Below are 13,534 nucleotides of genomic sequence, written 5' to 3'. Positions count from 1 at the left end.
TTAGGGGAGAAAGAGTATGTAAACTAGAAAAGATCACATACACAGATTGCTCCGTAGCCAAGTGGTCAGGAGCGGGAGTGCAGTGGCACACGCTCTTTGAGTAGACCGGGGTTCAAGCCCCTGACTGCTGAATACGGTCGAACTGCCAACCCGCACTGGACCAGCGTGGCAGATTATGGTCCATTTTCCCTCAGCATGAATTGTTGAGGAGGCTTCCATCCTGCAGTGGGTTGATAATGGCTGCAATTTATTTTACTTTTTTACACAGATTTCAGTGGAGGCACTAGTAACTATCTCTTACATATTGCTTCAAATAAAACTTAACATTAGTTAAATAAGACCTACTTGCTTTGCAAACAGTATTTAGAAGCAGTACATAAAAATTAATTACATTTAGCATATGCATGGTATGTGTGAACAGTTCTTTTCTGACGCTCTAGTTCAGATATTACAAAAACATTTGTACTCTCCTTCCACAAATATTACGTACTTTGCTAGAAGTGCCTCGCATATGCATTTCTGCTGAAACTAGCAATATAAGTCTTGATAGTCTTTCTGTGCAGTAGCTGCACTTTAGAAGCCAGTATGGCTTCTAAAGTGCAGTCATGGATTGGAACTTATTTTCAACATTGGATGACATGCTAGTAACCTTGCTGTGTTAGCATTAGCATTAGTAGAGAAAAAAAAAAAAAAATTCCCATTTCACCCATCCATTGCTCTAAACGTTTGTCCAGTTCTTCCTTGAATTTATTTAAGCTATCAACTTCCACAACAACAGATGGAAGTTTGTTCCAGCAATCAAATGCCCACTGGCTCAAAACAAATTTCCACACATCTATTCTACAGCTGTCTTTCCTCAATTTGAATTTATGTCCCCTCCGGTTCATAATCTGAGCAAGAGGAAAATTACCATCAGCATTGAGCCTGCTCAAACCATTCAAGGCCTTATACATCTCAATCAGATCACCTCTCAGGTGCCTAGTTCCCAGACTCTGCAGTTTACAGAACTTAACCCTTTCTTGATAAGAGCACCCCCTTCATTCCCCTCACCAATCATGTTGCCCTTCTTTGTACTCATTCTAGCAACTCTACATCCTTCTTAAAATGAGGCCTCCAGGCCTGTATGCAGTACTCAAGGTGTGTCCTGACCATTGCCTTATACAAGAGGATAATCACCTCCTTATCCTTGGTAGAAAAATTCCTGTATATCACTGACAAGACCCCATGAACTGTGCTCTGCCACATTCAGAAACTTCTTATCTGGCTGCACAACTACCTCCAGGACTGTTTCATTCTCTACCACCCTGAGTGCCACACAGTTGGTACATTTCTCTGGGGCTACTGCTACCCATATGCAGTACTTTGCATTGTCAAAGTTAAATTTCATGCTTTGAATAGAATGCAACTGCCACTCATCTGAACCTCACAAAATCCACTGCAGCAGATAATATTCAAAGATGGTAGACCATAGTTGATACTATGAGTGTGGTGGGGGGGGGAGGGAATCTGGACTTCCTCACAAACTTTTGAATGTGTTTGATGAACTATAAAGATGGTATTTCATGCTTTATTCATGTTATCCTATGAAAATATCATACAGTAGGTTTACATACACAGAACCATCCATCAATACATCAGTAACCTACAGGGAGCTGTTGTTTTCATTGTTCATGGACCTTTGAACTGTCCTTTGCTTCACTCCATGAGGTGAGGGACAGTGAAGAATCCCACTACGCTAATTTATTGTGATGGATATGTTTGGATTTCCTGTCAGAGTTATCATCTTACATGAAGTTTGATCTGTGGGACTGTTTGCACTGCTTAGTTCACTGGTAGTTTTGTGGAAATAAGCCTTGCCAGTACTGTCACAACTGTTCTTCATGCCATATATGAGGACATAAAAAGGACTAATTTATGTATGTGTTTGAATATAGATGTGGACATGTATATAGATGTAGACATGTATGCTAGATTAGTCAGCTGTGAGCCCAGACCTCAATGCCATTGAACACATGTGGGATGAATTGGAGTATTGGATTAGGCTGCAGCCAGAATCCCATCCTTCTTCTAAAATGTCCTGCAGCTGCTTTCCCTAACGATTGGATTCTACAGTATTCTGACCACACCTTCCAGTGCATTTCTTAAATCTGCATGAGTTCTTTAAGTTCAAAAGATAAGTGGAAGCTTGCTAATAAAGATCACACCTTTTTGATAAAGCTAATTTCCTTTTATCCGTCTTAAGTTATCTTTTTTAATTTGAATCTGTGCCCTGTAGCATTCAGTTTTCTCATCCCTTTTAAGCCAATAAACATCTTAATAAGATGTGTCTATTTTGAGGACAACAGTTCAAAGAATTGGAGCCACCTTCTGTAAGAATATCATATAATATTGATAACCAGTCTTTATTACTCTCCTTCGTATCCATTCAAGGAACTCAATAGCTTTCTTGAAATGAGGTTTCCAATTTCATTTCAAGAAATATAGTTTACAAGATGTGAATCTCTGATCTGTGTGATTCTGAACAAACAGGAATCACTTTAGCATTACGATTAGCATTAGTAGAGGCATATGATGCAAGAAAGCAAGCTTATGCAGCATCAATCAAAGAAAAAAAAAAAAAAAAGAAAGAAAGAAAGAAAACCACGCCCATTTCACCCCTCCATTCGTTCCAAACACCTGTCCAGCTCAGCCTTAAATTTATTTAGGCTATCAACTTCCACGACAAAGGATGAAAGTCTGTTCCACCAACCAACTACCTGCTGGCTAAAGGCAAATTTCCACACATCTATACTACATCTGTGTTTCCTCAATTTGAATTAATGCCCTCCCAGGTGATTATTCTGAGCAAGAGGAAGAATCCCATCAGCATTGAGCATGCTGAAACCATTCAAGGGTTTATACACCTCAATCAAATCACCTCACAGGTGCCTAGTCTCCAGACACTGTAATTTGCAAAACTTAATCCTTTCTTCATAAGAGCAACCCTTTGTTCCATTCATTAATCTTGTTGCCCTTCTCTGTACTCGTTCCAACAGCTCTACATCATTTTTAAAATGAGGTCTCCAGACATGTATACAGTACTCAAGGTGTGGCCTGACCACTGCCTTATACAAGGGGATAATCACCCCCTTATCCCTGCTAGAAAAATTTCTATATATCATTGACAAAACTCCATGACCTGCTCTGGCAGTCCATCTGCACTGTTCAGAGAACTTTATATCTGACTGCACAATTAACCCCAGGTCGTTTTCATTCTCCACCTCCCTAAGCGTAGTACCACAGAGTTGGTACATTTCTCTTGGACTACTGCCACCCATAATTCAGTACTTTGCATTTGTCAATGTTAAACTTCATTTGCCACCTCTCAGCCCATCTGCTCAACTTTTCTATATCCTCTTGCAGCAGCGTACTGTCATTAGTAACCTTAACAACCCTGCCAATCTTTGTATCATCTGCAAATGTGGACATTAAGCTTGATATAGAAAGGCTTAAGTTTTGCAAATTATAGAGTCTGGAGACTAGGCACCAGCGAGGTGATCTGATAGAGGTGTATAAGGCTTTGAATGGTTTGAGCATGCTCAATGCCAGTGGGATTCTTCATCTTGCTCAGAATAATCACCTCAGAGGGCATAAATTCAAATTGAGGAAGGACGGATGTCGGATAGATGTGCGGAAATTTGCCTTTGGCCAGCGGGTGGTTGGTTGGTGGAACCGACTTCCATCACTTGTTGTTGAAGTTGATAGCCTAAACAAATTTAAAGCTCAACTGGATAGGTATTTCGAACGAACGGAGGGGTGAAATGGGAGTGGTGTGTGTTTTTTTTGGCTGATGCTGAATAAGCTTGCTTTCTTGCATCATATGCCTCTACTAATGCTAAATGCTAATACCATCATCAATATCATTTGTAAATACAGAAAACAACAATGGACCCAACTCTGAACCCTGAGGGACTCCACTAATAACATTTGTCCACGATGAACAGTGTCCATTGATTACCACTCTCTGTCTGCTCCCACTCAACCATCCCTTTATCCATAGCAGCAATTTGCCTCCAATGCCACACTGCTCTAATTTGTTCAGCAGTCTTCCATTTGTAACAGTATCAAAAGCCTTTCTAAGATCCAAATATATGATATCAAAGTTATTCCCTGCATCCTGTTCCTTTGTGACCACATCATGGTATCCAATCAAATTGGTCAGGCAAGACTTTCCCTTAACAAAACCATGCTGTATCTGAGCTATAACTGAAGTCTTGTCTAGATGATCCTGCAGTGCTTCTTTAACCAGTGCCTCCATTAATTTTCCTGGAACAGAAGTTAAACTAACAGGTCTATAATTACTTGTGTCACCCTTTGATCCTCCTTTGTGAATTGGGGTCACATTTGCACATCTCCAGTCCATGGGTACCTCCACTGAATCCAAAGAAGATCTCATAATTACGGCTAAGGGTTTGCTTGCTTCCTTTGCTGCCTCCTGTAACATAACTGGATAGATCCCATCCACCCCGGGTGCCTTTTTTATGTTTATCTTCAACAATTTCTCCTCCACTTTCCTCTCAGTTATTACAAAATCATCTAGTTCACTGCCAGAATTTAACTCACCTCTGGCATTTCCCTCCCTGAATAACTCCTCATAAGTGAATGTAGATGCAAAATACTCATTTAGTTTGTTAGCCGAAATATTTCTCATAATCTTCCTTTGCCTGCCTGCCTGCCTAATCTCCTTTGTGACTTGGTTACAGACCAGCTTATATCTATCATAGGCTTCCATGTCACCCATTAATTTATATGTATCCCATGCATTTTTCTTCTCTGCCATATGTGTCAATAGTTCATCTGACATCAATTTAGGCCTAAACCTTGAACAATATTTCTTAGTTGGTATGTAAAGCCTAGTAGCTTCCAAGATAAGTTCTTTGAATGCTTCCCATTTTGAATTTACTGTTGGTAACATCATCAGTTGGTCCCACCGTATAGAATTTAAATACTATCTCAGGCCACCGTAGTCGCCTTTACGAGAGCAAAAACTATTCCCTTTGCTCCTGATGGTAGTTACCTCTTTGAGTAAATCTGAATTCAGCACACTGTTATCACTGCCACCTAGTGGTTCCTTTATCTGCAGATTCCTATTGCATGAAGAATCACTACTGATAATCAAATCAAGAGTATTACTCCCTCTAGTTGCCTCCCGAACATGCTGATGTTGAAAACAATTATCCAATAAATCCACAAAAGCCTTGCTAGTGTGTGAGTGACCAACTCGCCAATTCCAACCAATATCTGGGACATTAAATTCCCCCATTATAAGGCTCTGATTTACTGGCCCATCCTATTTCCCTGTACAGTTTCCTATTATACTCATCAGAGTCATTAGGCCTATAACACACACCTACTCTGAATTTTGATCTCCCAATGCTTGTGTCACACCAAACTGACTCGACACTGCACTGTCCAGCGATGTTGGCTGGCTTCACTTCCTTGGATTTTATGTGTTTCTTAACTAATAGCATAACCCCTTCTCCCTTCCTATCCTGTCTATCCTTCCTGTACACATTGTACTCCCCAAATTCGAGTTCTGCATTCCTTATATCTGTGTGACACCACGTCTCTGATATCCCAACAATATCTGCCTTTGATGTTTGAAAAGTTGAGACTAACATCACACAGCAAGCAAACCGTATAAATTCAGTGCTCATTACATATTCAGGGGCCAATTTTAAAGAGAAAGTTAACTGAATTAAAAGAGAATATACAAAGGAAAGGGTTGAACTGTAGACATCTAGGCAAGTGTGAATTTTTGATATTGGACTATTGACTAAGTTTATAAGGTATTCAGGGCAATAAACATTCGATAATGGATTCAAGGGCGATAAACCAAAATTATAAAATAATCCCATAAAAACACGATGCATCCAAAGAAGAAATTGAAGTGATCAATAACATGAAAAAAGATTCTAATAATATTCACAATGCAAAGGCAAAGAGAACATAAGAGTTATAATCAATCCCACTTTTTGTACTCCATGAGCATACCACAGAACATCAGTTTCTGCTGGGCCTGGGAAATAATGCAATTTTGAAATTGCATTATTTCATATCAGCCAAACATATGAAAACTAAAAGCCTGTGAGCATGTTATACATTTATAATGTTTACTCCATAAAAAAAAAAACTTATTTGGTGAACCTTGTTCATCCTTTCTATTGGGACATAGTATGTGTCATTTATTCTAGCCAATAGGATTTCTTTGCCAGAAACCGGGATCCTGACAGTTTTATTGGATTTAAAAATCCCAAAACATTCTGGAGTTTAAATTTTTTCTATATCCAAAATAAGAAGCCATGTTAATGTTACTCACTAAATCATTATCATACATGAGATTATACTTATTTTCTGAGTAAGATATTTTTGAATAAAGAATAATAAGTTTTACTCTCATGGTGCAATATTTAAGCTTTGACATTCTAGCAGTACTTCCCCCAGACTAGATAAACCTGCTATGGTTCATAGGTTCGTACGCCAGGGCAGTGGCGTAGCTACATGTAGGCAGGCAAGGCAATTGCCTCGGGCCCAGCATCTTTGGCTGTCTCCTCTTTTTGAAATTTTCATTAATTAAGTAGGGGCCCGAACATGATCTTTGCCTCCGCGCCTGAAAAAGGGTGGCTACGCTACTGAACCAGGGACTCCATTATTTTCTCTGAGAGGTGCCTCCGTAGCCAGGTGGGCAGGACCGGAAGTGCGTAGCACACGCTTCTTGATTAGACTGGGGTTCGAGCCCGTGACCACCAAATACGGAGGATGCGGAAAGATCAGGGAATGACCACCGAATATCCCCAGAGCAATATGGCTTTAGTTTATAATGCTCCAAAAAACCAAATAACATATTCTCTGGAACAGAAGTTAAACTATCAGGTCTGTAATTACTCATGTTTAGTGCTGGAACAAGGTATTTCTGCGCACCGGGCAGGATGATTCTTTGGCATCCTTTACTGAGGATATATATATTTCTGCCTCATTGTACTTCTGCTAATGGCACCCTGGGCAGGTGCTCTGCTAGCCTGTACCTTAATCCAACACTGCTTGTGTTACCCTTTGATTCCCCTTTGTGAATTCAGGATGCATTTTCACCTCTCCACTCTGTGGAGACCTTCCATGAATCCAAGGATTCAGAGGAGGTCCATTCCATTCACACACTCCATTCAATGCCTCCTGTGGTTTTTCGTCAAAAGGATTTTGACGAACCTTGATGCCAAGAAAGCTCCAGGTCCCAATGGTATTTCTCCATTTGTTCTCAAAAGCCGTGCTCCTGAACTTACTCCTGTTCTTTGCCGCCTTTTTCACTTTCTTATTCCAAAGGTGTTTTTTTCTTTTGCTTGGAAATTTGCTCATATCCAGCCAGTTCCTAAAAAGGATAGCTTGTTTAGAAGACCTTTATGCCAACTCTTAAACTACCTAGAAACCTTCTGCCTGATCAACGATCGTCAGTATGGATTCCATCAGTGTCGATCCACTGACGATATTCTGGCTTATGTTACCCATTTATGGACTAATTCAGTGGTAAAGTTCAGTGAGACACAAGCAGTTTCTCTTGACATCTCAAAGGCTTTTGCTCTTGTTTGGCACAAAGGTCTTCTAAACAAGCTTCCATCTTCTGGTTTGCCCACTGTTTTTTGTAATTGGTTATCTGGTTTTCTCTTTGATCGCTCACTCAGGGTGATGGTAGATGGCTCTCTGTCTTCTAATTTCTCCACTAATGCTGGTGTCCCACAAGGTTCAGTTCTTTCCACCACTCTTTTCCTCTTGTATATTAATGACCTTCTTCCATTGACTGGAAATCCTATCCATAGTTTTGCCAGTGATAACACATTGCATTCCACTTTCCATTTTGAGAAACCTTGCCCTGCTGAATCAACTTCAACTTCTCGAAAATCTGCTACCAGTTCCTTAAATGCTGATCTCCAGTGGGGCAAAGACAACTTAGTTGATTTCAATCCTTCTAACACTCAGCCTTGTCTTATATCTCGCAAAAAGGATTCTCCTGCTCCTATGCGTATCTTTGGTGACACTCCGATTTCTAGGCAAAATGATATATCTCTTTTGGGAATTACCCTGACTTCTAATCTCCCTTGGCATAAGCACATTACAAAAATTGTTTCCTCTGCATCTAAAAAACTTGGTTTTCTCTTTCGCTCTTAGCATTACGTTTCTTCCAAACAGCTGTTCACTCTGTACAATTCGCAAATCCGCCCTACCATGGAATATTTTTCCCACAACTGGGGTGGTGACCCCAAAACCTCTTTCAGGCTTCTTGATTCCATTCAGAAGAGGGCAGTTAGGTTAATTAATGATTCATCTCTAACAGAGTCTCTCCACTCGCTGTCTCATAGACATACTGTTTCTGCTGCATGCCTCTTCTACAGATAATTCCATGGGCACTGTTCTTCTGAATTGGCTTCTATAATTCCCGCTGTCTCTTTCAAAATAGTCCGAACACGTGGCGCCACCAGCCAACATCCATTTACCGTCCAACTTCAAACTCACAGAACCAACTTTTCATCTTCCTCGTTTATTCATTCAACTGCCGTTTTCTGGAACAACCTTCCTTCATACGTATTTCCTGAAAATTACAGTCTACAAAAGTTCAAGTCCAATATCTTCTTTCGTCTTATCAACTTCCAACCCAAGCACGGTACTAAGTTCTATAGATTCTAATACCTCTCATGTTTTGGGTTTACATATAAAAAAAAAAAAAAAAATCATGCAGTGCAAGAACTAAAGTCTTGTGATCAGCAACGCCGAATAGACTTTACTCTGCGATTTCTGGCTTGTATGGAACTTGAGGACACATGGGCTCAAATGATCTTGTGGTCTGAAAATTGAGGCACAGTTCAATCTTCATGGGGCTGTAAATGCCCAAAACTACAGAATATGGGAACTTCTCATCCATCTGCTGTGCATGAAAGACCACTACAAAGTCCATACATTACAGTACGATGTGGATTCACAGCAGAGTTTATTATTGGACCATTTTTCTTTGAAGAGTCTACACCTTAAGGTAACTAGTGCATGGTAGTGCACTCTTCTAAGAAATCCAATTATTTCTGCTCTGCAAGAAAGGCAATGCTTGGAGACTGTTGTTCTCATGCAAGATGGTGCCCCCTACCCAAATTGGTCAACAAGTGAAGGAATTGCTGTGTTCAACATTCGGAAATGATCGCATCATTTCTAGAGACTTTCTGCAGTTCTGATCAGCCCGATCACAGATCTCAATCCCTGTGATTTCTGGCTATGGGGATACCTGAAAGACAGAATTTACTGTGGCAGCATATAGACTTGTTGATTTGAAAGCAAGCAATAAACAGCTTGTATCCAACATCCCCAATGCTATGCGAAGCTGCGTTGCATGCAGACTTCCATTTTCAGAATGTCATCTCAAGTGAAGGAAAACACATAGAACAATATCGGCAGATTTCTAAGTTCTTATATTAAAATGTAATCACAAGTTAAGTTTTCTGTCTCATGTTTACAGTGCCAATTTCTTCCTTGGTGGCAGAAATTTGAACTAATTTTTTTCCCTTCTGCAAATTGCTTCCCCATAACCTAAATGACATACCCACTGATTTTATAGTGATATCTCTAACCGTTTTGACTCCCGAATAGGGAAACTTACTTTATAATCACCCGGTACTTTCAGCAGGAACAAAAGGTTCAGTATTTTGAAAGAGACACGAAAAGTTTTCAAAATATTTTGCTACGAAACACAGTATGCGTTTTTGCAAAGACATTATTGGAGTTATGAAAGAACTAGGTATCATGCATAAGTCAGATGAATGCCGTTCATTCACAGATACCTCAAAATTAAGTTTAAAAGCAGTTTTGCTTCATAATGGCAACGAATTTCTATCAGTTCCTGTGGTTTCATTCAGTTGGATTTAAATAAAGTCATGAAAGCATGTCTAAGGTTCTACATGCTATAAAATACCAGGATTATGGTTGGAACATATTTCAGTGATCTTAAGGTTGTTGTTGGTTTGCGGGAGGGGGGTTCACAAAATATTGTTGTTTTTTGTGTTTGTGGGACAGCTGTGCGACAGAAGAACATTTTGTTGTGCAACATTGAGACAAGCGGGGCGAGTTCATACCAGGACAATGTAATGTAAAATATATTCCTTTAATACAATCAAACAAGGTTCTTCTTCCATCCCTGCACATCAAACTTGGATTGATGAAAAATTTCATGAAGGGTTTAGATAAAGAAGTTAATGGATTTGCATACTTGAGAAGTGCATTTCCTAATTTAACATATGCCAAAATTAAAAATTTTCATAGGACCCCAAATTATGAAACTCCTGAAAGACATGTTTGAAACCCAATTAAAGGAGGTTGAATTGGCAGCTTAGCGATCATTTAAGGAGATAGTACAAGGTTTTTTGGGTAATAGGAAAGAACAACCCTATGAAATGTTGGTGTCTAATTTACTCGGGTGTTACAAAAACATGGGCTGTCGAATGTCGTTGAAAATTCATTTTCTTCATTCCCATCTCGAATTTTCACCCGAAAATCTGGGAGATGTGAGTGATGAACAAGTGGAGGCGGCTTAATCAAGGTATTTCCACGATGGAAAAGCGGTACCAAGGTTGCTGGGATCCTGTAATGATGGAGGATTACTGCAGGTTCCTTGTGAGAGAAAGTAAACAGGAATATAAGAGAAAATCGCTTAGTAGCAACCGTTTTTAAGGACAATTACAGGTATGCTGATTATATATTTTTGAAATATAAATATTCCACAATGATTTATGATATTTTTTCCGAAGTTAAATGAGTTATAGAGAACGTATGATATTTTTTTACCCTTGTATTGTAAACTTGAATTATACATACATATATATATCCCTTTATTTTAATTAGTTAAGAAAAGGAGGAATTATCTCTCTGATGTCATTATAGAGATAATTCCTCCTTTTCATAACTAATTTATATATAACATAGAACATATTGAGCCATTGCAGCTCTGTCATCTCTTAATTAAATCCTTTTATTTTGACATTAAATGTTGGTACATCTTTTGATGTAGACATGATAGAGACTTTTTATAGTGATTTTCGGAATCAGCATGTTTATTTCCTCCAGAATCACATATATACATTACGGAGTTATGACAAAAAATTTTGTTGGCTAGTGTAATTTATATACTTCTCATGCTTCCCGTTTAGAATTTGCTGTTGATAACATCATCACTTGGTCCCACTGTATGTAATATAAAACTGTCTGAGCTCACTGTAGTCACCGTTACAAAAGCAAAAACCCATCCCTTTACAGTGATACTGTGATCACTGCCACTAAGTGGTTCCTTTATCATCAGATTTTTAATGCATGAGTATTATATGGATTATATGTTTCCTGTACAATTATATGAATCTTAACCTTTTTCCTTTTTTTTCAGGTAGCTGTTGAAGAATTAATGTATGAATGTAGAAATCCCCCTCCTCCAGATGCCATTTGTCGCTTTTCTAAATGCACATTACAACAAAATATTTATTATACTGATCCTGAGTTTAAAGGGCTTGTTTTTATTTCATGCCACAAGCATTGTAACTTAAATTATCATCCATCATGCTGGAAAGTACTGAAGGAATATAGGACTGAAAAAGTAAGTTGAAGGTTCAGTTATATGTTCAGTACCTCTTATCAGAAAAATCAGTATGAGACTGAGTTTAAATTTGTGTATTAATTATATTTTCTGTGCAATATTTAATGAGTGTCTTCAAATTGTTATCATTCTTATAAACAGTCTGCAGTTTTAAAAAAACTACAGCAACCTGTTGCCATGACTTATTGATATGTTACAGGATAATTTTTAACCTACCTGAATTTTCCATGGTGTTTTTTTTTTTTTTTCTTTTCTTTTTATTCATTGAACCATATTATTGCTTATGAAAAAAGAATAAAGAACAAAAAGGAAAGCATAAAGCATCGCATTCCTGGTTAATTATTTAAAATTAGAGTACACCCTAATAGATGCGTAGCCCGAAAGCGAAACTCCTCAGTATTTATCCGGCATTCATTTATTATATCAGACAGAATTGGTTATGAGTACCCTGTTTCATCTCAAATAAATTTATATCTCATCTAGTTGTTGGATGTATAATTTATAAAGCACTACTGCACTTTATTCTAATTAATATTCTAATTACTTGTATTCTAATTAGTACGATCAAATGATGCACAAAAGTGGAATTTTTCTGCGTCAGCCAAAAAAAAAAAACAATAATAAATAAAACATAATAAAGCAGAAATTTTATACTATTACCATTTCGAGAAGGTAACCGATAGGTGCCAATAAGTTGAGATTCATGAGATCCAATCTTATATTTAAATTATATTTTATAATTTTGATCCCCTCAAGTTCTTGTTTCTTTTGAGAGACAACAAAGAGACAAGGAGTAAGATCTTATTAACCTCAATCAGATCTCTCCTTAGATGTTTAGTTGTCAAAATTTACACCCTACACCTCTTAAGCCATTCTTCATATAGGCATTGATTTGCAGTCATTACTAATCTGGTTGCCCTTTTTTGACCCCCTCCCCAGAAGTTCTCTGTCTTTTTTTCAGGTGTTGGCTCTGCTATCTGTCATCTTGTATAGAGGGATAGTGATGCCCTTATCACTACTGGCAAAATTCCTATAAATCCTGTCCACCTGTTTACGCTGTATGGGAAAATTTGATATTAGATTGAATCATAACACCTAAATCTTTTGTTTTTGTCTTGGACCACTTTTATGTAATTTCTGGATTTCATGTCTAAGAATATATAAATTCATACACTGACCATTGAATAAAATTTAAAATTTAATATGACTACAATTTTTACAAAAAAAAATATATATACTGTATATATTTACAATAAACTATTACGGAATGCTAAAAACTGTAATAAAAAGATCATTTACAATAAAATTTGCTAAAATATAAAACATTAAAAGCGCTAAAAATCTGAAGCTTTCGGGAGCGTCAGCTCCCTTCTTCAACAGTGATATAACTTCCTGCAACATCTCCTTAAGTAGCAGGCTCACGGTACCTCACGGTTTTATTACAGTTTTTAGCATTCCGTAATAGTTTATTGTAAATATATACAGTATATATATATTTTTTTGTAAAAATTGTAGTCATATTAAATTTTAAATTTTATTCAATGGTCGGTGTATGAATTTATATATTCTTAGACATGAGTTTTCCCGACCTCAGAGGCCTCTTTCAGGATATTCTGGATTTCAGTTCCCCAAGTAACTTTACATTTAGAAGTATTAAACTTTAGTTGTAATTTTTCAGAGAAGATATATGCAACCAGTCCAAGTCTTTTTGAGGCAGCGTAGCTTGGCTGGAATTGTTAACCAACCCTCCCTTAGAATACTCTTGTCAGTATCATTTATGAAAATTATAAATAGGAGGGGACCCAAAACTGAATTCTGTAGGACTCTGTTTGTTACCCTGGTCCACTCTGAACACTACTCATTTATTGCAACCATCTGTTTCTT

General features: G+C 37.9%; 1 protein-coding gene across 1 annotated transcript in view; it reads left to right on the top strand.

Annotated features, from left to right (window-relative positions):
- Window positions 1-13,534, top strand: part of LOC150080054 (uncharacterized) — a 559,273-nt gene that overhangs the window by 25,677 nt on the left and 520,062 nt on the right. The window contains exon 4 of the mRNA XM_090381984.1: window positions 11,444-11,650. Within this exon, the coding sequence (XP_090238110.1) occupies window positions 11,462-11,650 (189 nt within the window). The 5' untranslated portion in view covers window positions 11,444-11,461. The remainder of the gene's footprint in view (window positions 1-11,443; window positions 11,651-13,534) is intronic.

Source organism: Mastigoproctus giganteus, chromosome 9 (assembly GCF_048544385.1).
Source record: "Mastigoproctus giganteus isolate SK-2022 chromosome 9, ASM4854438v1, whole genome shotgun sequence".
Classification (NCBI taxonomy): domain Eukaryota; kingdom Metazoa; phylum Arthropoda; class Arachnida; order Uropygi; family Thelyphonidae; genus Mastigoproctus; species Mastigoproctus giganteus.
This window is presented reverse-complemented; position numbering and strand designations above follow the sequence as displayed.